Below are 26876 nucleotides of genomic sequence, written 5' to 3' on the forward strand. Positions count from 1 at the left end.
ATTGCTTTTAAAAGAAATATTAAATCACCTTTGTTTACGGATCTACATTTAAAGTGGATGTCAGAGTTAGAGATGCGCCATGTTCCTACAGTAACCGCGAACATGACTCAGTACAAGATCAGACTTGCCAGATCTTGTAACCAATCTGACCTGTGCGCTCGCCACGGACATCTCCCGTCTTGCACTGATTGGTACAATATTACTGCTACATCAATTAATTATCCAGATAATTGAGTTTAGAAAGATCACTTTCAACTCGCTATGCAGCCTTCACTACCAATTAAACTATTCCAATGTTTTATTTCGTTCGAATAACTTTAGCACTATACATGTTATTTATCATTGTAACGATTGCACAGATTCATAAATGAACATGAAAAAAAGTATAAACCATTGCACCAACAGTTTTTCGGTAAAATTTGGAAGGTCGTTAATCAAAGGGCATTTTTATACTCTTTTAAAATTATATTATTGAAAATTAAATTTATTTTGAGACTGACAGAATAGTTTTAAGGATTATCCATGTACATATATGTACATTTGTTTAATCATTACGTTGTGAGAAATTCTTACGTTTTTCAGCAAGGGTTTTTTCTGTGTTTATTTCGATAAGTATTAGCTTCAATTAATTATTAGTATTAGTACTAATTCAAATTTAATTACAATATACTAGGAACAGATACTTGTTTTATAACTATATGCTATTTCTGTTAGCTATTTATCAATTGTTCAATATCAAATTTATAACAGTTATAATACTTCAAAATATGTTTCATGAAATATTAAAATGTTGCTGTGTATTAAACACTAAAGATTGAATGTAAAGAAATTAAACATTTATTCAATATTAAATCTATTAATATCCTTCCAGCTCAGTCAAAAGTTTAGATACATTTTATAACAACTGACATGTTAATATATATCTAAATTTTTTACGAGGGGTTGTTTCGGGCTCCAAGAGTGACCAGACGTCCAGCTTTAGGGGGACATGTCCTCCTTTTGAATGTTTTTCCTCCTGGCTTGTGAGAATTATGTAAAATGTACGTATTTTTTGGTGAACGCTTAATTAAATGTTGCAGAAATAGTAGCATCACATTGAAAAATTTCTTCCAATTTTATAGTCCCGAAGATAGATCGTGAAAAATTATTGCAGCGCACACGTAATGCCTTGCCATGTGAACTGCTGTCAGATTCAGTTGTATGTTGAGTGTTGTCTATAGTGTCACTGACTCACTGTTGTTTCTATCCGCTCAGCTGCACTGGTGCTACTACCCCTTGATTCTTTAATTATGTATTATGAATTTCGTTGTAAAATGTTATATATTTTTATGTTATAGTGATAATTTCTTATGTCTGTTAGTATAGCTTACTAATAATCCAATGAATTAATGCAATGAATTCATCCCAATTATTTATTTAACCAAATTTATTTTTAATATAATTCTTGAAAATTTTGGTTCAAATCGGTTATAATTTTTAAAGAGAAAAATTATAACACTAATTAATTTAATCTTATACTACTCGTACATACAAAATAATAGCCTAAAATAGAATTTTTGTCCATCAATATACACTTTAATTATATGAATCCCTTTAGGTAATAATTTATAATATGCGTTTTCTAATAATGTATAATTTTTTCGCAAATATTGTAAGAATAATTAATACTTTCCTCCTTTATCCTTTAATGTCCCCCTTTTTCACCCTCAAAAGTTTTAGGAATTTGCTTATAATCACCCTGTATCCGAGGGTAATATTCGGTGAAATTATGATAAAATGTTCGGTAAGTGATACTCATTCCAACAGTAGATTAAGACCTATTGATTCTTTTTACCTCAATATCTCAATATATCCAGTTAGTAAGCTGCTGAACATCCATGGGGTTGCTTGAACGTCAGTGACACGCTGGTATTTACTGTGCCCAGTGTATATTCAGCTATAAAATACAAGGCAGCCAGAAGTGAACCCTCCAGGGGATTATGAAATTGTTAATGTATTTTGTTTTTAATAAGTAGTCGAAGTCTCAACATTCCTTGCAACTTATAAAAAAACGAAATAGCGGTTAGGGAGAAAGATAATATATCGAGTTTTACTACAACGGCATTATAGCAGTCCAGTACCACAGTCCTTGAATACGTCTGACTGGCCTACCCACTGATACACTTATATCTTCTACAGATAACACACAGACTGGTGATTAGTTAGACAACTGTCTGATAACAAAATATTTGTGTGCCTAGTTAATACACTACGAGTACCGATTATTATGTTTACCAGTCTTGTAGTTTTGAATATCAGTAGAACCAAAACAGTCATGCCGACTTAGTGTGTGAGGCCATCTTGAAATTTCAAATTATGAATATTTTTTAATGTTTTATACAACTGTTAATTCGGATAGGCGGCAATAGCCTGATATAATTTTCGGTAAACATGGAATCATAAAAAGTACTTGTTCCGCCGGGACTCGAACTCGGGTAAGAGTTCGAGTCGTCATAAGTTATTACAACCTGGGTAAATTAATACGTTTTACCTTATAACCGTTCTAGGTAAATTGTTACACACAAACAGGTGTAATCCTTCCGATCATATTTTAGTTTGTTTATTTAAACACATACGAGTATGTGACATAAACGCTCAAATACAAAATAATTGAATCGTAAAAAAATGGGGGCTCTGTGGTGTAGTTGTAGTAACATGCTCGTCCGCCAAGTAAAAGACTCAGGTTCGAGTTCCTGCGGAGCAAGTCCTTTTTATGATTCAATATATATTAAAAATAAAATCATGCTATTGCGCTTATACAATGTAATCATTTTATTTATATATATATATATATATATTATATATATATATATATATATATATATCATAAATATTTCCTTTATAACAACCACACCATCGTAAACAGGTGTGTACAAAGGTTTAGTACAAAATGTTGCTATGAGTGGATATTGGAGAGGGGGCTGATAGCGGGTGTAATAACAGAGCGAGATTTGATTTTGAGGGAAAACTCCCATTAACTCATAATTTATGAGGAGGGTATGGGTTATTGCCTTTTTATGATAGGCTGAAAGATGCAGATTCTTTAAATACTTTGGTTAAAAAAACCTAGAAATGTTTGACAAAATAATATGTCACTGTTAAGAAATAATTTTGTTTTAATTTAGTTTTTAGCAGAAAACACATTATATTTATATTTTTTTGGTACCAGCTATTAAATTATATTAGCTATTGATAACATTATACCTTTGGGAGAAAATTGAATGTTCGTTTAAAACTTTTCAGAAGGGGTCCATGAATGGAGTCGCCGGTTTCTCCATCTCATTAGGGCCACTGGTATAAACCTAAAACATAACCTAACACGAATCCGCTATTTCTAATATAAGCACCAGAACTGTGTGAGAGAAAGGCTCTCTGGTATCTAAATAGGGCTCGGGTCGAAGGGTCGAGGGCGGGGAAGGGAGACCCTCTGAAGTGGGGTCGGAAATACGTTAAAAACCGAAATTCTCTGTATTGTTGTTAACTCAGCCTGAGTCTATTTTGGATGGTTATGGCTTCAGGAAAATGTATGTGGACTAAAAAAATTTGGGAAGCTATTACAGTAGTCAGCGTTAACTATTCATAGCCTTGGAATGTAATCAATTCTTAACTGGAAGCAAACTAATTGTATAATAGTATAAGTATACACTCAGAACGGTCCTACAGAGAGTTGGCGTTAACTATTTATATATTAAAAATGTAATCAATTCTAAACTGGGAGCAAACTCATTGTATAATAGTATACAAGCAGTAAGCATTCGCAACTGTTCTCAGAGAGTCTACTTTAACTATTCATAGCCTTAAAATGTAATCAATTCTAAACGGGGAGCAAACTCATTGTATAATAGTATACAATCAATAAGCATTCACAATTGAAGGGTGCAGGAGAAAAACCAACTTAGTCCAAAAAAAATCGATTTACAGATTATGATGCCATTCGATAGTCTGTGGTCCATATTTTAAACATGCCAAAAGCTGCAGGAGAATAACTAACTGAGTTACAAGATACAGCCATTTAAAATGTTGTACCGCAGGGGGAAAAACTAACTCAGTCCATCTGGTTCAGGGGGAAAAAGCAACTGAGTCCACAGTCAGCTGACCTTAGAGCGCATGCGCAAACAATCCATACTCTGTGGTTTCAGCTGTAGCAGACTAAACAACACACTCCTTATTGTCTCTGTTGTGTTAGTTTGTACTGTTGAAGTGAAAGTTTTAGGTTATTAGTGTTTATTTGGTGTGCGTATTTGAATTAGCGTTGGTGAATATTGTGTTTAGTGCCCAATCACTTGAAAATGATTGACGGTGAGCTGCAAAGTGAAAGTGATGATGAAGCCACTAGGGTAAGTGAAAGTAAAAACTACGAAAAAAAAACGAAAAAATAAACTGGGAGAGTTAGGGATGTCGCCAAAAAGCTACGGGCTTGCTCATATGAAACGGGTGAAGATTGCCGTTGTAAACGATACGAATGTTTTCAACAAGTTACACCAGAAGAGAGAAATTCCTTAATTAAACAATTCAATGACATAGGGCGTGAAGGAGGTACCAATGCTCAAAACAGCTACTTGGGTGGACTAATTGCGTTGCATCCTGTTTCTCGGAGGAGACCTCGGCTAGACGAAAACCAAGCTAGAATGAACGAAGGTTCTTTTTCATACAAAGTTAGAGTTGTGAGAGATGAGTCTGCCGTTGAGATCCCTGTTTGTTTTAAGGCCTTTCAGTCTCTTTTTTTTGGTGTTAAACCTTTTAGGCTACACAGAATCAAGCAGTCAATAATGACCACTGGTAAATCTCCCGTAGATAACAGAGGAAAACATTTTAATCGACCTCGTAAAGTCCCAGAGGCTACACGCGAAGCTATGATGAGCTTTTTTTGTTCTTTAAAAGGTAGACGGGCTCATTACAGCCTTCATGACAGTACCAAAGTGTGTACTTACCTGAAAATTTAAATGTCAAGGAGCTTCTGTCAATGTTTTTAAATAAGAACCCAGGCATGGAAATTTCCTACGAGACATTTCGACACACCTTTGTCACTGAGTTCAATATCGGGTTTGGATACCCAAGAACTGACACATGTTGTTTTTGTGACGAAAATAATGCAAAGGTTTCAGGAATTGAAAGAAAGATTGCTGCAGTGTCAGTTGAAGAAAAAGAATCCCTACTTGAAGAAAAGAAAAAACTGGAGGAAGAGCAAAAACTGCATATTACTAAGGCAGATTGGTTTTACAAGTTGAAACGTAAAGCCAAAAAAATCAGCAAAAACTACGCAATGAAGTGGAGGCTATTGCGATTGATTTCGGGAAGAATCTACCGACCCCCAACATCTCCACTAGTGAAGTTTATTTTAGACGACAGTTGACATTTTACATCTTCAATGTACACATCTTGTCCACTGGGGAATCCATCATGTACACCTATGACGAGACTGTTGGTAAGAAGGGATCTGATGATGTTGCCTCTTTTTTGTACGATTTTGTCCAAAATTACTGTCAATGGAAGTGAAAACCCTCTACATCTTTGCTGATTCATGCGGAGGTCAAAATAAGAACCACACTGTAATGAAGATGTTGCACTACCTCACAACTGAAGAGAAACGGTTTGACAAAGTTATAGTGACTTTCCCAGTAAGAGGACACTCTTATATGGAAAATGACAAAAATATGGGATTAATCCCTAAAACAGCAAAAGCTGAAACACCTGACGGTTGGAGATCTGTGTTGGAGAACGCTCGAGTAAAACCATCACCCTTCACAGTGGTTTCTTGCCAACAGAAAATGTTCAAAAAATGGGGAGAGTTTTTGGCATCCAAAAGACTACAAAAATAAGTTTCTCTTTGCCGTCAGACGGTTAAAACAACTTAGATTTTTCCAAGATAAATGTCTCAGCTTAGAATATCGGAACGGATACAATGGGGCCTTTTTCACATCATCCATAAAGAAGAATGATAGAGAGAAAGAAAGAGAAGAAAAACAAAGAAAAAAGAAGAACTTGCCTAGGCCTGAGCATATGGCTGAGCCCTGAACAATCCTACAATGCACCCTTAGCACTGTCAAAGGAAAAGTGCAACGACCTAAAAGTCCTTCTAAAGTTTTGCGAAGAAGAAGGTTCAAAGGAATATTACATGAACCTTTTTGTGGGAAATGAAACAGCGATTGAGGTTCCAGCCGTTGATGTAGCCGCTCATGAGACTGCAGAAGCTAACTTTTAAAGGTACGTTTTGAAATCTATATCTTATTCAACTGTTTTACTATTTTTTCCAATAACTTTCCGTTAGCAGTGATTAATGAAATAATTATGTTCCTAAAACATTCTAACACAAAATTATTTGTGAAAAATAACAAACCTAAGATACTTTGTCTTTGCAAATATTGAATTATTCACAATTTTCTTTTTGTTAGTATTTACAGTTGTGAGGATTAAAACTATATCCTATTAGTTGGATATTATTTGGTTTTTTCATTGTGTTTTAGGAAGAAACCTCAAGTGAAAATGTAACCTAAAGTGGAGGTAACCAAAAGTGTGTGGAGCTAACTAAAAGAAAGACGTTGGACCATAATCCAATGAAAATGACAGACTTTCACAGTTTTCAAATATTTTACATATATCTAAGTTTTGTTTTGTCCTTTTTTCAATCAAATGTGATAATAAAACCAGAAGTTAAAAAATATTGACTAGTTTGTTTCATTATTTACAGGGGGGAAAACCCAATTGAGTCCATCGTGTGCAGGGGAAAAAACCAACTAAGTCCATGGCGTTGTTACCGGGACAATTTTTTAAAAATAAACTAATTGTTGCAATGAGCTAATTTTTTTATATTTTATAAAAAAAACAGTTATACTAAACCTAGATCCAGTTTTTAAGGTCAAAAAGTTATGTTCTTTTTTTACAGACCGTTTGAAACTTTGTTTTTGCTCTCCTGAAAAATTTTAGTTTTGTGACTAAGTTGGTTTTTCTCCTGCACCCTTCAATTGTTCTACAAAGAGTCGGCGTTAACTATTCATAGCCTTGGAATGTAATCAATTCTTAACTGGAAGGAAACTAATTGTAGAATATAATGGAAGCAATAATTTAAACTTGGTTGTGTTGGAAAGTTTTCAATATTTATTATTTGTTAAAACGTGACTGTATTCCATCGCTACAGCGTATGGCTAGTTTACTAAAGTAACATTCACGAGCAATAAACAAATCACGAATTTTTAGAGTCCCGTGATATTGATTTCAATGCTATGGTAATGTATAATAGAACACAAACCGTTTTTTTAGTCAAGTAACTTTCTGTATGAAAATAAAACTATATAAATAATGCCTGGATTTTGAAATAATGTAGTTCAATCATGTACTTAGGATGACCACATTGTGGATAATAGTTTCTAATATATCAGTAATAAGGTAATAGATATAAATTAATAATGAGATACGTGTCTAGCTATGACGTAGCATTCAACTGCGCTTCTTATCCTGAGACTATTATTTATTATTGAGAAACTTTGTTATCGTCGATTGAGCCCAATTTAGGTGAATAGTTCCGATATCTTTGGGAGAGTTCTATCAGCCGGCGGAACTGATAAGTTGTTGATTGTTTTATCTTAGTTTAGTTATCTTTTACAGGATTAGAGGTACTGCACTGAACGTACTATATTATTTAACTATTCCAGACAGCTAAATACGAAGTGGGGATTGATGTGAAAAACCCGGGAGGGCTTTTCACTGTCTGGACATTTCACACTTTAAAATTTGGCTGATGGTTTTATCTGCCAGATAAAACGAAAAAATATGCCAGCATAACGAAAAAAATAAATGAAGTGGTTTTTTTACGTTTCACAATTTATGTTTTAGTGGAAACAGAGTATAACTTTTCTTAGAGATAAATCTAATTTTACATTCCGTTGTAATATTTTACATTCATTGTAATATTTTACGTATGTAAATATTACATTCCGTTAATATTCCGTTTTTACGTGTAGTTTCCTGATAACTGGTATCCCTGCAACTAGAGACTCTAAGAGACCAACATACATGAACACATGGACTGCGAACAAATTAATATCGTCAAACACATTACGCTAACAATATCTAACTCACTAGCTAACACTTCAACATTAGCACATGTAAACTGTATACCTTAGCACACTCATGTCTGCAACACAGACTAATATAACACAGGGTTACTTCAGGGTTACTTACAGTGTTGGCTCATTACAACACAGTATGTACACAACCAATGTGGAGCTTCTAGTAGCATACTGTACTTCTTTGTATCCCATTTTGAATGGAAGGGCTAAGTTTAATTTAGATCAGGTCCTGAGACATTTGTCCAGATATGTGTACAGTTTTTGCTGTAATTATAGTCCTTTCCGAGACTGCAAGATTACACCTGACGCAGATCAAAGGTAAAGGTCAAGTAATGATCAAAGAGTGTTGCCAAATGTTGGAAAAAATGTTGACGAGACTCAGGCGAAGAGCTACAATGTTGGCAACATTCTCCGCTCACAAGTTTGTGCGTATACGATACGTTGTTCAGTCTGAATATTACATCGTGATATTACTGTAAATTGACTGGATCGTGATGTATTTTAAAATTGCTGCTCCATGTTATGAAGCAATTAGCACTTAATAGTGAACAATTCAGCCATTTTAGTGGTTATGAGAACAAGTACAAAAATTGTTTGAGCAGCAAGCCCATTGAAGCCCAACAGACCGTGATTTTGAAAACAAAAGAAACATAAAGAACTATGAATATACTTCGTGAAATGAAGATCAGAAATGGCACAATCCAAAAGATAGTTAAAATGTTGTCAATAAAATCTACTCAACAAACACAAACTTTGCATGATGTATGATGACACCACTAAATAATTCGTTAACGTCACATCAAAGTTGAATGACCTCCAAACTAGGGTTCTCACTGGCAGTATGTGAGCGACTAGACAGAGGCAACAAAGCCACAGGTGTTGTACGTGACCGGATATTCATCAATCAATATTACGAGTTGCAACTCCCAGCGCCTATTCACCAATTACAACTTGTCTCCTGATGTTTCAATAATTTTCACTCACACCATTCATTTTTCACATACTTCAAATTATATTACAGGTAATTTCAAAAATATGTGGAACCCACTACTTTTTCCGAAACGGATCCAGTAATAGATGGGTCCCGCTCATCTTGAAAACCATATCGAATGGATTGATTCGTTCCACCACATTTCCTGGGAATAAGGAGCCTCAAATTATGAATCCAATGGATCCTTACATACTATCCAAACCCATAGCCTACCTCTGTGTGCACGTAATTTATTAATGGCCGCATGATTTATGATGCTATTGGTTAATTTGTTCTAAAAAAAATATGTCATCGAAATAAACAACAAACATATAGAAAATAATAAGTATGTATGGATTTGGTCAATCATATTATACTTGTCTTTAATGATCGCATAATGTCTTGGTATTAAAATATGACAAAACATTTATTTGCAAGGCAACTAATTTAAGAGCCAGATGTGACAGCCATATAAAAACTAACAGCCCCGTCAATAATACAGTTTCTACAGAAATTATATTAGTTCATTATAGGAGCCTAATTCATAATTTGAGGCTCCTTATTCCCAGGAAATGTGGTGGAACGAATTAATTATATTAGTATCTCGTAAATTTAAAATGTACTATTCTAAACCAAAAATATGTATTATCAAAGATCAACAATGTTAGCTGATCATTATATTGATCTTTTTATTGGGTGTGTTTATTTATGAAATTATCCTAGACATATACGATAATTGAGCTTCGTAACAGGTTTGATTGGGCTCAGATAAGAATTAACCGTAAAACTTTTAATTGGAACTAATGATCGGCGAATATAAGATGCAACTCATAAACGTATATTTCATTAAAGCTCAGAACTAGATACAAAATTCAGACTACCACTATCCTACAATTCTACTCAATTTGCTTGTACCAGTAAAATTATTAACTTCTCAATATTTCATACTAGTAATCTTCATATGACATAATGACAATTATTATAATTGTCTAATTTATGCACGTTCCTTGGTTATATTTAAGGTAATAGATTTGGCCACGAAACAGTGATGAGCAATAATGGGTCCGTCTGGAAATAGAATTGTGTTGATACTTGTAGAATCGACTGGAACAATCTCTAACGAACAGAACATTCGATGTTCCGTGACAATCGATAGGTCGATATTTGTCATCGAATTAATATCGATATAAGTAATGTATAGCTTACATTCAGCTTTTATTTCTTTATTCTATTTATTTTATATTATTTATTCTACTTATGTTCTTAAGGAATAAAATGTTATCAATTATAAAATATATATATTAAACAAATGTCCATTAGACAATAGAATACAAGTTTTAGACTATTCTATCTATACGAAGTATTATGGAGGATGAAACATGTTTTCTGTGCAAAATGTTTCAAGTGTGTGTGTGTGCGCGCGTGTGTGTGTGTGTGTGTGTGTGTGTGTGTGTGTGTGTGTGTGTGTGTGTGTGTGTGTGTGTGTTCAAGTTCAAGTTCAAGTTCAAGTTCAAAAGATCTTTATTCAGAGAATAACAAAGTTGAATACATGCAAAAAATTAACAGTACATGAAGTTTATACATCTATCGTTACATGTATTTGTAACCGTACACTCCCAATGCCCCTATAATGGCGCGTGCGGGAAGTAAAGTTGGCTTACTAAAGTACATTGCTTATTTTACTGATTTTGACAGTCATTGCTTTACTTTTAGTTAGTTATTTCTGATCTTCTCCATGCACAAGTTATTTAACATTATTCCAATTAAACACTAAAAATATATATTTGAGAGAAATGCATTCTTCCATTGTAAATATGTTTAGATATAATATGTTTAAATTTTACTATAGTAAATTTATTATGACATAAATTAATTGATTGAGCCCACCATGTTCTCCAATTTGCTACTGCTAACAACACGCACGAATACATACTATCTATCGAATACGAATGTATACGAATACTGTTGTGTGTGTGTGTGTGTGTGTGTGTGTGTGTGTGTGCGTGCGTGCGTGCGTGCGTGTGTGTGCGTGCGTGCGTGCGTGTGTGTGTGTGTGTGTGTGTGTGTGTGTGTGTGTGTGTGTGTGTGTGTGTGTGTGTGTGTGTGTGTGTGTGTGTGTGTGTGTGTGTGTGTGTGTGTGTGTGTGTGTGTGTGTGTGTGTGTGTGTGTGTGTGTGTGTGTGTGTGTGTGTGTGTGTGTGTGTGTGTGTGTGTGTGTGTGTGTGTGTGTGTGTGTGTGTGTGTGTGTGTGTGTACCCTGTATTATTATTAATACTAAACTTTCATATAGTGTAGTCTTCAATCTAATTTTATACATTAAATAGTTATTTTCCTTTTGTAGAATGTGTTTATAATCATAAATGACTAGATGGTGAGCGTATTTCAGTATTTTGGTATGCTGATGTGTATGCGCGTATATTTACCTGATTTTCAAAAATGTGTAGGTTTGTGTTCCTCAACACCTCCAAATTATTTCTGAATTGTTTAAGTTATTAAAATTTGACCTCAATTCTGTGGTTTTATGATAGTTCAAAATTTTTCCAAAAATAATTTCAACGGTTTTTATTAGTTTCTAAGATTCATAACTCATTAAAAAAAACATCAACGGGTAAAGAAACAACGGTCCTTCCAAAGGTTTATTTTAAAAAATTTGAGAGGCTGAATTTAATTTATGGACAAAAGTGTAACTAAACCCATTATAGATCCATAACATGGGTGGTATTATTTTAATTAAATTCGGTTTGCAGATACACCTTAGGAATATTAAAAAAAAGAAGCAGTCGTGGGACTGCCGATAGAAGTGAAAACGGAACTATTAAGTTGAGAGTAATTAAAACTACGAGGGCTGTTTTTTTTTTTCAAGTTCCGTTTGTTTCTCCAAATAACCAGCGTAGTGGCGGGAGGCGGGGCTGCGTGTTGTGCAATTGCGCCGCTCCCCCACTACAACCAACGCCGTTGCCGGCTCCAATCCATCAGTCGTAGCCGAGCTACGGGCGAGTAAAGATGGCCGCTACGATCAATTCTCCCGCCAGTTGTGAGTTGCAAAGTGTGATTCGTTTCCTTCAAGCTGAAGGATGTAGTGCTGCTGAAATCCATCGCAGAATGAGTGTTGTGTATGGTGAACACTGTATGAGTGATAGCGCGATAAGAAAATGGTGTAGGCTATTTGCTGAAGGTCGAACAGACGTCCATGACGAAGGCGGTCAAGGACGCAAGTCGGTCGCTACTGCAAGTTTGGTTGAACGAGTTGACCAAGCGATCCGGGAGAAACGGAGGTTTACAATTGATGAACTTTCTACCGAATTTCCAGCCATTTCAAGGTCTTCCTTGTACAAGATTGTGACCACCGAGCTAGGGTACCGAAAATTGTGTGCCCGTTGGGTACCCAAAATGTTGAGTGAGGATCACAAAACGAAGCGAATGGCGTCAGCCCTAACTTTTCTGACGCGATATGACAACGAGAAAGACAGTTTTTTAAAGTCTATTGTTACTGGGGATGAAACTTGGGTCCTGTATGAAAATCCAGAAACCAAGGAACAATCAAAGCAATGGATGCACACTCACTCCCCTAGCAAGCCCAAAAAATTCAAGCAGACTTTGACCAAAAGGAAAACAATGGCTACAGCGTTTTGGGACCAAAAAGGTGTGCTTCTGGTTGAGTTCATGCAACAGGGAACAACGATAACAAAGGAATCATACTGTGAGACTCTACATCGCCTCCGGAGAGCAATACAAAACAAACGGAGAGGAATGCTGTCATCCGGCGTGGTCCTGATCCACGATAATGCACGACCGCATAGTGCCAATGTCACAAAACAACTTCTGCAAAAGTTCAAATGGGAAGTTTTCGACCATCCGCCGTATAGTCCTGACTTGGCGCCCAGTGACTATCACCTCTTTCGAGAAATGAAGGCGTGGTTAGGTGGACGACGCTTCGCTGACAACGAAGAGCTTCAAGCAACTGTAAGGGTCTACCTGAGCTCACTGGCGGCAGACTTCTTCGAGGAGGGTATAGGAAAGCTTGTCTCTCGCTACGACAAGTGCCTCAACATTTTTGGTGACTACGTAGAAAAATAAGTAAGAAATTACGAATCTTTTGGTAATAAAATCATCTTTTTATCTCAATGTGTTTATTATTTATGGCCTATCGGAACTTGAAAAAAAACAGCCCTCGTATATGCAAAAATTATATGAAATTTTTTATGTTTTATTTATTAGTTACATATGATGGGTTAAACAAATCATGAACAAAATATAAATACAAAGTGGTTGAAAAAAAATTATATTAAATTTTTTATGTTTTATTTATTAGTTACATATGATGGGTTAAACAAATCATGAACAAAATATAAATACAAAGTGGTTGAAAAAATAATTAATATACAATTATCTTAATTATACATATTTATATTTACACGAATGTCAATGAATTAAAGTTTGAACATTATTTTCATTATTTACATCATTGTCATCATTAATTTCGACAATACTTAGATTATCTGTTCGTTCAATCATTTCATTGTATTCTAAAAAAGATACAATAGGTTTATGGTAACTGAAATAAGAAATAAAAATGTTTGATTGAAATTTATCTAAATATCGTATAAAAACAGCATCGATAGTCGTTTTATACTTTGTTGTACTGACTTTTCGATCATTAGACATAGTCAAACCTAATGTTTCATTCAAAAATTCAATTAATGATAAATTTTTGTCATCTGCGAAGTTAATATTAAAGTCTCCGCTTAATATCAATGTTTAAAAATATATTCGTTGTTTTCATTATTCATTTATCTGTATAAAAATATTAATATGTTTCATACTCACTTTTATACTGAAGTCAATGAATTTAAATTCAATAAATAAACAGTAATCCTTCAATTAAATAATTACAATAATAGTCAAATTAAAAATTCACTTAAATAAACAAAATCCAGTACACACAAGTTGAACTTCCCACGTGGTCAATTTAACTTTACTTATGTATTCTACACTCTAATACTTAATGTACAACGCGTCACATTTACAATTACAGATGTACTGCTACTATAACGTATTGTTGACGTGACTCACAAAATTATACTTATCCAAAAAGCGTCCAACGCGCACATAATACAGTCAGAAATAGTCGATGTATTAGTGTATACGTGTACACAGGCTACTGCGCGTGCGCTAGTCTGGCTCTCCATAGCTATAGATATACTATTATCATTAGCATATTACATTGCGTAGATTTAGTATTAGGCGTTTAATATATCATAAATAGCACAAAGTGACTAAAATAGAATAAACAAATTTTCCAAAAATTATTAACGTTTCCATGGAAACCACTTTAGCATGTCGGTGACGCGAACCGAGGATTTTACCCTCAACCAAAACGCTCAACGCGCCTAAAGAAGTTTTCACTTCAAAAAACATAAATCTTTTAATTAATTACTGGAACTCTTTAACCCCAATAACTAAAAAAGGTTTCACTAACAACGTGTTTGAAAAAATGTTGCCACAACAAAGAGGATTCCTAATATTGAATTAAACCTATTTATTATTTATATTCTTTAGCTGCTAAAAAAATTAGTAAAAACTATTTGTTTCTAAAAGTACTCGTTTAGCAGTTGAAAATGGCAAAGTTTTATTTTTAGAAAAAACTGCAGTTATTATAAGAGTGTGAGATTATACTAAGAGCTTTATCTTGATAAAATTTAATGCACGTTTGCAAAGAAACTTTTCAATTATTTAGTTTTTGCTTGTTTTTCGCTTTAATTAAGCTGTTTGTTTAAAAAAAATATAGCACTCACGAGCTGTGAAAAGCACTCACAATAATTAGTTACGTACACGTTTCAACATTTACAATCAACAAAATGGCTTAAACCGAATCTTCATAAACATTCTCATTTAAAAAGTAGTTTTTTAGTAAGAGCCTTTATGTCTAACTTCAAATTATGGAGAAATTATAGTTTTAAAAATGACGTAAAAGTAAAACTACAATGGTTTCAATTCGTTACTATCGCTATCTGTAGTAAAACTTAGTCTATACTACTGTCAAGGCTGTTTCTAGTACACTTCACGAAACGCTTGGAAATGTCTGTTTCTTAAATATATTAATAGGGTAAACTATACAGTCATTGGCACTTTAAGATGCTATTCCTTACGTCTGTTCAATATTTTGTTCTCAGACACATGAAAACATATATTTTGTTAATATTGATTGGTTTTTGGCTTTATACTTTCTTTTTACATTCACAATAAATTTAAAAAGTAAATATTTATGTTATGTGGAAGTGGAAATATTTATTTTGTTATTATGTTACATAATTATAGTGATTGGCACCTAATTCACAGTTATTGGCATTCTGTTTGACAGTCATTGGCACACTTTCATATTTTGCTAAAATAAGAGTGAGGCAATGAAATCATGCACACAACTTACTCTAAAATGTATAATGTGTATATACAACTATTGAATACAATAATTATGATTGCATAAGTAGAAAGTTTAAAAAAAATATTACTTCTATAGCCTATATTGTGACGTTAAAATTCAAATAAACTAGACAATAATAGTTTGCCCTTCTACAACATCTTAATAAAACCATTAAATGTTTAATTCGTTGGCAATTTCATTTCCAAAGTCCAAACAGATGTTGCATACAAACACAGGATCATGTTGATCAAGGTCCTCTCTGTTTTGTATACATTTTATATGATACAGTCTATCACACATGTCACATTCAACAGGTTGGGAGACTTCTTCGTCTTTGAAGTTAGTCCCACAACTGTAGCACAATCCATTTTTTGTTACAGGAAACAACTTTTTCCCCACAGACTTAGGCTTATGTGATACAGACGGTCCGTTATCAACATCAATTGACTTTTCAACTTTGACTTTCCCACATAATTGATCTTCATAATTTTTCTTCTTAACAGAAATCTTACTATGTTGTTTAGTAGAGTTTCCTTTCTGGGCTTTACTTAAATTCTTTTCTTCTCGTAGTCTTTTCCTTTCTGCCTTGGCTCTTTCTTCTTTTGCCTTTTTTTCTTCCTTTTCTTCATAAATTATTTTCCATTTCTTCGAAGAAACAACGTAAGGTACTCTTTCTGTTTTTCTTTTGCCTTTTCTGGTTGGAGTTTCGGGCCACACGAGAACATCAGCCAAAGCTGGACCACTGCTTCCAGATGCTTGGGCAATGCCTTGTGAAGCATGTAGCGCAACACGTGAACCTTCACTTAACTTTTTCTCGGTGTTGTATAGTTATGGTCAAGTTTTACATTTACATTGTTGTACATTGTTTCACATTTTGATTGTTGAAGATATGTGGTGTCATTTTTTAATGCATTGGCACTGACATCTGGTGCAGGTAAATTAATTTCAGGATCATAGTTTTGTTGTTTTTGTAACATCAGTTGTGTGGCATCTTTGACAATAGGCCTATCTGGCACACATACATCAGTGACAGTTTTTGGAGAGTGTGGATTTAGTTCCATGACAGCATGTGGCGAACCAAATTTTTGAGGTTGCTTATTTCTGGAAAACTCCTCCCACACTCGATATAGTGTGAAAAACAGTGGAGGTTCATTATTTTCCGACACAACTTTCTCTATATTGCGGAATTTTTCTATCATTTCGTCTCCTACAATCCCTTCGAATTGATCCAAGGTAACTACATCTTTACCGCTTAATGGTACAATTTTCATTTGGGTTTTACCAAGACACTTTGTATAGTCAATTGAGTTTGCAGTTCCAAAGGAAACAAGCCACAGGCTCTAAATCCGTTAGTAAGTGTTTGAGGCTTGACCTCGTCCACTACATGTTTCAGGATTGGTGCAACATTCTCCTTAGTTAAAGCGTCTGTCGGGTGGTTACTACGCCAATTAAACACTGCCTTTTTCCAGCCTGACTTGATTGGTCTAAATGCAGCAACAATCTGCTGGCTGCATTTATTCTCTGGTAGCGTTTGGGTATAGGGCTATCAGTATTATTTGCAACTCAGAACACAGTTGGCTTAGCTGATAGGAAAGATGGCTCTTATGCCCATCTACAAAAAGGATAACTGGCCGTGTGATATTGTTTTTTTCAAGGTGTGCATTTAAAAACATTACCGATGTACTCATAAAAGACTTCGGATTTCATCCATCCAGTGTTCGAATGACCAATACCCCAAGAGTCTGGTACAGAATTTACAATTGTTGATGGTAATCTATGGTACGGATAGATTAACATCGGTGGAACAATTCGCCCACAAGCAGAAAAAGAAAACATCACAGTAATGGCGGCTTTTGAATTTCCCTTGTCAATTTCATAAACATTTTTTGATCCTTGTGGGAGCTAAAACTTTAGAACCCTTTGGACACAGTAGGAAATTTGTCTCATCGCCATTAAAAACACGAGTCGGGTCTTTCAAAACGTCCACCGCATTTTCTTCTTTCAAAATGTCTTCTATAGATTTTAAAACCAATTTTTAATATCGTTTTCGCTGACGCATGAGCTTGCAGAAGTTACTCCTTCGGAGTCCTTAAGGATAGGTTAGGGTGCCTTTTTAAAAAATGCTTGATACCAACCGAGGCCTGGAAGATTGTTTTTAAAAGGATTAGGTCTTTCATTTTGTATTAAGAATTCTTGAACGCCTCAGTTGCAAATCTTCTTTCCGTCGTGGGAAACCTTTCCGACAGCAGTCATTGATCCATTTTTCAAGTGTATCCCCTCTTCTTCCTTCGTCAGTACAGGTGGAGGACCAAGTTGTGTTTTTGAAAACTTGTCACTAAGCCGAAACTGAATAGTTGACCGAGGAACACCATGCTTTTTTTGCTGCAGCCTTTTTTGGTCATTCCATTTCTAACATCTTGTAAAGCTTGCCTCAAGAGAATCGGCTTTGTAAGAGAATTTAGGCATAATTTGAACTCCGTTGGTGATCTGAAAAGAAAAAAGTTATTTATTGGCATGCCAATATCTATACATTGACATAGTGCCAATCACTGCTAGTTTACAGTGATTAGCATGCCAACGAGAAATAATATATGTGTGCCAATGACTGTTTTCAAATTGAGTTTGTTAAACAATAACAATATTCATAAAAAGCCCATTGTTTTTTATACTTCGAAAGATGTTATTTTGGCTTAAAAATAAACAATCTCTTAAATACATAGTCATTGGCACTCCCTGCCGATGACTATATTTCATAATTTTTAAACATACAGTCATTGGCACCCCCTTTGCAGCAGGTTTGATTTGTGAGGTTATTTAACTTAAAACCTATCAAAAATGGTTTCAACTCCTTCTACATTACAGCTATCATTGTCTTAGTTGCAAAGATTTATCTTATCAAAGGGGAAAATAACATAGTACAGAGAAGCAACTCTAAAGGAATTCACAAGAAGATCAACAGAAAAAGCTTACCTATACTAAAAATAATTTTTTCCAGACACCACGTGCAGTCTATCTGCAAAGCAAACATCAACAATACCAATTGGGAGAACTGTTAAGTATCTAATGAATCTAATTAACTATGCTCAATTCAATGCTGCCAACCTAAATCTTGTAATGAACAAAATAATTACAAAGTGCCAATGACTGTACTAGTGCCAATGACTGTATGGTTTACCCTACTCTTGAAGCGTGTTATATGTAGCTTATTCTGTTGTTTTTTTTTTTTTTTTAGAACAGCTGTGACACTGTTCTTGTTCTTGCAAATACACAATATTGGCAGTAACACTACCAACTTCTTGACTCAATTAGCTCTATAAATTTTAAAAATGTCAACCATGTTCACAGAAATTTAAGGGTGATATTTCAAAATAAAAAAGTTTCATTTTCTATATAAGCAATTTGCATGCCACATGTAGTGTATGTAACTCTGTCTGAAATTAGTGTAAACTGTCTTCATAATAACTTTCTATATTGTAATAAATATGTTTAACGACCATAATTACGACTTACTATATAATAGTTTCTATCTCCATCCAGCCAAGTAAGAGTGGTCGGTAAAATCACAGTAAAAGCATTAAACAACATATACACATAGATTTAGTCTGTGGTATAATGTAAAAGTATCCCTGACTCATGCTTTTATATTTCATTCGTCCGTTTTATTTCGAAAATTATTTAATACTGTAGTGTTTCATTTTTTTAATTTATGTCAGGTATAAAAAGTGCAAAAAAGCATTGTAGTAATATACAAATACGATTCACAAAAATATTTATTTATCTTCATATTATGCTAAAAAATATTTTCAATATCAAAACTATGGTCTCTGGTAACCAAAGAACCCCTAAGTATTCTCGATATAGTAAGATTGTATTGTTATGAAGTATTGGCTTGGATATTAATGAAATATTTATCAACAGATGTTTGTTTTATTGATAACAGCTAACACCTAAAGTCGTATTGTTAAGCAAAAAGTACTACAAGCAGGAATAATCTAAAAATTATATTATATTACGTTAACAAAGCTACAATATAACATTTATTGGCAGTCTGACTAATATTTTACATGGTAATTGTTTTAATTTTGTATCCACTTGATTAACTGATCTTTAACGAAGGCTAGAAAAAATGTATTTCTCACTGTTTGTGTCTGTTTATGTAACTCATCTATTCCCATAGTATTGAATAGAAATATTAGTTTGATCTCTCCGTTGGTTGATTTTTAAAATCAACTTTTCAACACAGGTTATTTGTACTACCCTATTTCAATCTGTTCTTATCTAGAACTTTCCATGTCAAACTATTGTTAAATTTATTTGTTCATTGCGCAAAGTCAAGAGATGAAATACTAATATACAGATGTTTGAGTAACTAAATTTTTAATTCAAAGTTCGTGGTCATAAGTGAAAAATACTAGATCAAAATAAAGAGGAGCTATATTTTGACAAGAATAGTGCAAAACAACAATTTTCTTACATCAGAAATATTTTATAGTTTCCATAAGTTAATACTTACAAAAGGGAAACATTAATTAGAACATTGTAAAACTTTCTTGTTGAGTAATACTGTACGCAAAATAGATCATTCGGTGATAGCGCCCGACTAAACTACCGAATGAACAAGATATCGAAGCGGAGGGCGATGAAACGATACAGATGGTTGCGTCACCTGCCGCAGTGCTGCGCCACGGTCTCGAAGTTTCTGGAAGACGCGCGAGCTTGCTGGCACTGAGCGCGGTGTTCAATGGTATGGGAGAGGGAAGAAGTTTCCAGAAGGATAAAGTGCCTCTCATATAAAAGCGCTCGCGGCCGCTTCCCCTCAGTTATCTCTGCAGTGCTTGCTGTACAAGTTGAGTTTGTGCGATTCGATCGTTTGTTTCCCGTGCGATCTATTTCATTTAAAGGTGAGTTATATTTAGATTATTAAATATATTACAATTTTATTATATTATATAATTTTTATTTTTGAATAGATTTGTTAATTTTATATACTTAACAGTGCAAAATAATTTCTCTTACTGTTTTATTAGATTTCTCAAGAATTTGTTTGCTGTACAGTATTCCTTGTAATTTTTTAAAATCTAATAATGTTTAATGCTTATAATTATTTTTCAGTTTATGAATGTTATGTTTCATTTCAAATAAGTTTTATTGCTTATAAATTAATTTGTAATTATGTTGGAAGATTTTCAGGGCTGAACAATATTTTTCATGTTTGGTTTTGCAAATACAGGTTTTGATGTGTAATTGCTGTATTTTTAATAATCAATTCTGACTTAATAATATTACTAATGTTAATTTATTTTTATTTTTATTCATTGGTAAATGTTTATTTAGTTTTTTTTTACTTGTACATCTTAGTAATAAACATTTTCAAAAATTCAATATTTTTTGTATGTTTGAAAATATACAATATTGCTTTGATGTTAAAAACTATTTTAACTCAAATGTAAATTCTAAAATATACATATTTTATTTGTAAATCGGCTTTAGCGATTACTTTATACTACTACATAGGTACAGCATGTTTTGATGCTGAAAATAAATTTATTATAACTTGTATCATAGTTATGGTCTGGTTTTTAGATTATAATTTAATCACAATACTAAAGCGAAATAGAAGTCTTTTGAATATATCTCTCAAAAGTTAAATAATGTTAAATATTATGTATGCTGGTAAATTTAGGCCCTACTAGCCTGTCCCATTTTGGAATAATTCTTGTTTTCTGAATAAGAATGATGTAAAGATACTGTACTTACTCTTCTTGTGGTCTTGTCTGAAAGAACTGGCTGTACTGGAAGCCATACTGATTTTACTCGCATAAGAACAAATGCTATACCGTATCTCAAAACACATGTACACCCTTATAATTCTAGAATCATAGAAATGTTTAGTTTAACAGTATAATGATTGAAAAACTATTGTCCTTTTGTGTTAAATATTTTTGATTTGTCCAGAAATAAGTCTTGTATACTTCATGTTTTGAATATTTAAAAAGTATAAGCATTACTAGAAACACATTAATCATTAAAAATTAGGTATCCCCCCGCCATTCCAGATTAAAAATAAGGGTAAAATTTGTATAAAATAGTTCTTGTGAGGTAAAACGCTAGATAGTTAAAATTTAGATCAAATCAGCAGAAATTATAAGCAAGCTTTAAGTTGTATGACAATTTTGTTTTAACATAAATGCATGATTTTGTAAAAGATTCTTAATTGAAAAATTTTTTTACATCCCACATTTAATGGCACCTTCAGAGCACATTATTTTTGGGTACCAAACTTCTTATTATGGTCATAAATTTCAAAAATTTCAAATCACTAATAATAATCAAGTTATGAACTTTCTAAGAATTTTAATGTCTTCCAACTTCCTTATTTTAGTTTTACTATACATTGTAAGAAAAATAGAGCAATGACCTCAAGGTTGTACAATTTTTTACGCTAACTATTTTTTTAACTATTACAAGTTTTTTAAACAAAAGAATTATAAAAACCTGTTTTTATAAAATATTAAGGTTAATATTTTGCAAAGATCTCAGGGTTTTTTTAATGTTACAAAATGCTCTGTCCCAACCTTTTTCAGGCAAAAAACTATAATTTGTCAAGTATAGTTCCTAATAAGTGACAACCAAAATTAAACATAAAGAAAGATTATCAAACAATCATATTTTTTTATCCTTATACATAAAAATTATATTTCCATTCCAAAAACAATCTATATACTATGTAGATTCAAATACTATTTTTTTTAATACTAAACAACACACAAGATAATATCAAAAAATAAAACTAAAAAAATTCACATGATTACTTTTGTGCTTAACAGTTAGGGGAATATGATTTTGTGTTATGGCCCTCCAGTTACAAATCTATGGTTTTTCAAATATGATAAATTTTAAATTGACAATTTTATTTCACATTGGGGGATATCAATTAATTCTATACAAATTTTAGAACTCTCTTCATTATTTTAGAATTCAAATGGGAATAAATTGTTGTTATAATTCATCACGCTTGATGTCTGATTGTTTGTTGTATATTTTGGAATTTAATATTTTATCCTCAACTTTACGTCTTGTACTTAAAAAATACTGATCTACTTACAGTACACAATACTTGGAATGAACCCAAATCTAGCACCTAATATAACAAATTCTTCACCGTATTCACATTTAAACAATTGTGATTAACATTTTCTCAACAATATTTCAACATAATTTTTTAGGTTTGTTGAGCTTGGAATATCATGTCTATTACTCCAGTTGTGCGTTCCGCTCTCCTCAACATGAAACCCCTCACTCGCTTCGGGCCCAGGTTCCGTCAAAACACAAAATCATACCATGTAAGCATGGCAAGTCCTTTTCATTGATACTTTGAATTATCACACCTAAATAAATAAATTTTAAATATTATAATGTTTACATTAAAATGTTGAGATCATATTTAGAGAAATGGTGTATTATTTGTATTTAGCGTGTTAACCCTTTGGTTTAGTGAAATCGGCAAACTCTGATGTAATGCAAGAACGTAGCCAGTGAGGGGGTCAGAGGGGGTCCAAGAAGTCCAGACGCCCCCAAATTTTTAATTTTCTCGATTACTTTTTTAGTAACTGATTACTATTATTTAAATAATTCATTATTACTGATTACTATTATTGAAATAATTCATTATTACTGATTACTATTATTTAAATAATTCATTATTACTGATACGTACTGTTGAAAGATCAAAGAAACGGGTCAAGAAATTTTTAAGGAACAAAATGGAGCCTTACTTTGTTGAAAGATCAAAGAAACGGGTCAAGAAATTTTTAAGGAACAAAATGGAGCCTTACTTTGTGTCCACTACGGGAAAATATCAGTTTTCTGGACTCTCTCCCTATCCATTTTTCCCTGACTACATTCTTGATGTAATGTAAATTTCCAGATCAAGGGTTAAGAAACTTTATCATCTCAAAAAATTCATTTACTGTCATGGTTTTAACAATACTATAACAAGCATGTAAGGCTTCAAATCCCAGAGGAATCATTGCAAATATCAGCCAGAGTATTAGAATTCAGATTTTGGTATTGCTATTCTCTATAAAGTCTTATTCGCCCACCACTCTGAAACTCATTGATGCATTCAATTAGAATTCATTACAGGTTTTTAACATCTTTCGATTTCATCATCTGTTATTCATATGAATACAAACCACAAAATGCTATTCACAGTCTCTCTTCATTAGTTTAAGATGTTTATTATGTCTGTTACAGATGTCGATGGTACCATACATTGTCCGAGAGATGCTGCGAGAGATGGACCGCCCCACTCTCTATGACCAACACTTTGGCCTAGGGCTCAGTCCTGCCAGCCTGATGGACCACGGTCTGCTGACCACCCCACTGCACTGTGGATACTTGCGACCTTGGCGAATCCTCAACCAAGCAGACAGTGGCATGTCCAACATTGTCAATGACAAGGATAACTTCAAGGTAACACTCCTTTTCACTATTAGTTAATTTGTAAAGAGAAAAGTACCTTCTCTTGTTTGTAAATGTAATAACAGATGCATTACATTTCTTAAAAAAGTTTTCTTTTTTTAAATTGACTTTTATAGGCAAAATTCAAAAACTTTGTATATGCTTAACATTTACAGAAATGAGTGTTTGCGAGACAAATGTATTACTTATTTTAAGTAATGATAACTTAAAGTAACCTATTGTTTTACTAAATTAGTCATAAATTAATATTATGACAAATTTGGGGATATTATTTTGAGTATTACACTTGGTTAAACATTTTTAGTACAGTTAAAACTTAAACTGTTGCTTCTTTGTGGAGATTTTTTCAGTGAACAGATGCTATACCGAAATTGAAGCCTTGATATATTTTGTATATTCTACTATAAAGTAATTGCAGAGAGCTCTTGGAGTATGTCTCTCCGTCTATAACCTGGGTGTTTAAATGAGATTAATTTCTAAGATTAAAATTTGTTGTGTAATTCAAATTGGTTGTAAGATGGATAAATTTCTTTGATATTGGTTAGAAGATGCAGTATGCAAAATTGGCCAGTTTATTAAGATTATGTTTTACAGTAGCATAGCTTACTCCAAATCTACCCTCAGGTAAGCCTAGATGTGCAGCAGTTCAAACCGGAAGAGCTGACTGCCAAGAGACTGGAAAATTTCTTTGGTGTTTAGGAGATGCAGTATGCAAAATTGGCCAGTTTATTAAGATTATGTTTTACAGTAGCATAGCTTACTCCAAATCTACCCTCAGGTGAGCCTAGATGTGCAGCAGTTCAAACCGGAAGAGCTGACTGCCAAGAGACTGGAAAATTTCTTTGGTGTTTAGGAGATGCAGTAGGCAAAATTGGCTAGTTTGTTAAGATTATATTTGATAGTAGCATAGCTTACTCCAAATCTGCCTTCAGGTGAGCCTAGATGTGCAGCAGTTCAAGCCGGAAGAGCTGACAGTGAAGGTGGTGGACAACCACGTGGTGGTGGAAGGCAAGCATGAAGAGCGTAGTGATGAGCACGGGTTCATCTCTCGCCAGTTCACACGTCGCTACCGCCTCCCAGAAGACTGTGACTTGCAGGCTCTGCAGTCCTCTCTGTCCTCGGATGGAGTCTTGCAGCTGACAGCACCCAAGAAAGCCATAGAAGACAAAGGTGCCCGAGCCATTCCCATCACTCAGACCAACGCACCTGCGGTCAAGGCAGCTCCTGAGGCGAAACAGCAAGAGGAGAAAACTAAATCAGCCTAATCAAACTCAAAATTATTTTTCCAAAGAGGGAACCAATTTTCAAACTTCCTAGGAAAACACTAAGAATTAAGACTGATAGTAGACTTGTAGTTATTTCATCTGTTCATTTTTACCATTGTGTATGAAAATCTGTGTGAATGTTTTACTGTGTTTGTTAATTTATAAAGTTAATTACTGTGTCTGTTAATTTATAAAGTTAATTGTAACAGTATTTTGCTTCAGACTGAACCTATTGTTATCTTTGTTATACAGCGTAATATGATGTAATAAACCCGGTATTTCAAAACATTGTAGTTTTTTATGATTTTCTAACCCGTAAGTACTTTTTTAGTACAATAGTTATTTATATTAATTTGCTTATTTTAAACAGAAAATATATAAAAAATAGTACACAAGTTTTAAGTGATTTGCTTCATGAAGTACACTAACTATATGTTAACTTTGGCTTCAGAAACAAAACCAGCTGAATTTGAAGTAGACCTAATTTAATATTGGCTATGAAGTCTCGGTTTTCACAAGGATCTTGCATTGCTTCCACTATTTAAATATCATATATAAATAAGATTAGTCCCAATTTGATGACATGAAAATACAGATTATAAACTCTGCTGATTTTAAATGGAAAATATCAACAAATTCTACACAACCAAGTGATTTGTTTCATGAAGTACCTAACTATAAGTTAATTTTGTCTTCAGAAACCAAACCAGCTGAATATGAAGTTGGCCTAATTTAATATTGGCTGTGTAGTCTTTTTTTTCAAAATGGTTTTACAATGCTTCCACTATATTAATTCCATATATAAATAAGTCACAATTTTATGACATGAAAAATACAGATTATTATTTTTAAGAAACATAATTATGCCTCTAGTAAATTCAGTTATCCCAGCAGTGTATTGTTACCTCTGAGTTCAAACCTGTGGGGCTCAATTTGTGAAATAGCCCTTTGTGTTCTACAACTAAAAATGAAAATTTAAATAATTTCAACTTTAATTGATTGAGCAGGTAATTCTGTATTTGAAGAAAGCTTATTTACTATCAGAAAGGTTAAATTTAAGTAAAAAAACTGTTCAAAGTTAGGTTAAATGGTTAAACTACTAAGCTCAGAACTGAATAATACTCATTGAATATCCAATAAACTTAATTAAATTGTTTTATAATAAAAGTTAAATTTGGTTCTTCATATTAATGTTGAAAGTTCAAAATGTTTATTTTAAAATTAAAAATCTATACACGCTGACAGATTGTTAATTAGGCTAAATTTATTTTGCCTTTTTCTGAAATTTTTATTTTAGCTTCATAGAGTTAATGTTTTATTTTATATTTTTTAAAGATTTTGTAACACAAAGATCTATCTTATTTCTTACTTTTTTGAGGTAAAAGAATCATTTTATAATTGTATGTGTAGAGTAAAAACAATCAGTTTCTAATTGTATGGGCAGAGGCCAAAAATCAGTTGTTAATTGTATGTGCAGAGGTAAAAGAATCAGTTTTCTAATTGTATGGGAAGAGTCAAAACAATCAGTTTCTAATTGTATGGGCAGAGGCCAAAAATCAGTTGTTAATTGTATGGGCAGAGGTAAAAAGAATCAGTTTCTAACTGTATGGGTATATATTATTTGGTTACAAA

At 33.3% G+C, this 26876-nt stretch overlaps 2 protein-coding genes across 3 annotated transcripts in view; one reads left to right on the plus strand and one right to left on the minus strand.

Moving 5' to 3' along the window:
• The window catches only part of LOC124356695, a 34770-nt gene extending 14577 nt beyond the window's left edge, over positions 1–20193 (minus strand). The window contains exon 1 of the mRNA XM_046807850.1: positions 20009–20193. The gene's annotated coding sequence lies outside the window, so the exon portion shown is untranslated. The remainder of the gene's footprint in view (positions 1–20008) is intronic.
• Positions 20194–20229: 36 nt separating this feature from the next.
• Positions 20230–25533, plus strand: LOC124356696 (alpha-crystallin A chain-like). 2 transcript variants are annotated; one of them, XM_046807851.1, is made up of 4 exons: positions 20230–20396; positions 22722–22838; positions 23752–23970; positions 24912–25533. In XM_046807851.1, exons 2-4 carry the CDS (start codon positions 22743–22745, stop codon positions 25242–25244), a joined length of 648 nt encoding a protein of 215 aa, XP_046663807.1. In that variant the 5' UTR covers positions 20230–20396; positions 22722–22742; the 3' UTR covers positions 25245–25533. The 2 variants fall into 2 exon arrangements, with proteins under 2 accessions (XP_046663807.1, XP_046663808.1); XM_046807852.1 differs by lacking the exon at positions 22722–22838 and having other exon boundaries at positions 20236–20396.
• The last annotated feature ends 1343 nt before the right edge of the window (positions 25534–26876 follow it).

Source organism: Homalodisca vitripennis, chromosome 3 (assembly GCF_021130785.1).
Source record: "Homalodisca vitripennis isolate AUS2020 chromosome 3, UT_GWSS_2.1, whole genome shotgun sequence".
Lineage (NCBI taxonomy): Eukaryota > Metazoa > Arthropoda > Insecta > Hemiptera > Cicadellidae > Homalodisca > Homalodisca vitripennis.

Excerpts from the sequence above, each read along its gene's own strand:
- LOC124356696 (XM_046807851.1), top strand. The coding sequence starts at position 22,743 with ATGTCTATTACTCCAGTTGTGCGTTCCGCTCTCCTCAACATGAAACCC. Across the intron at positions 22,839-23,751 it reads AAAACACAAAATCATACCAT|ATGTCGATGGTACCATACAT; the intron begins GTAAGCATGGCA and ends TGTCTGTTACAG. Across the intron at positions 23,971-24,911 it reads ATGACAAGGATAACTTCAAG|GTGAGCCTAGATGTGCAGCA; the intron begins GTAACACTCCTT and ends ATCTGCCTTCAG.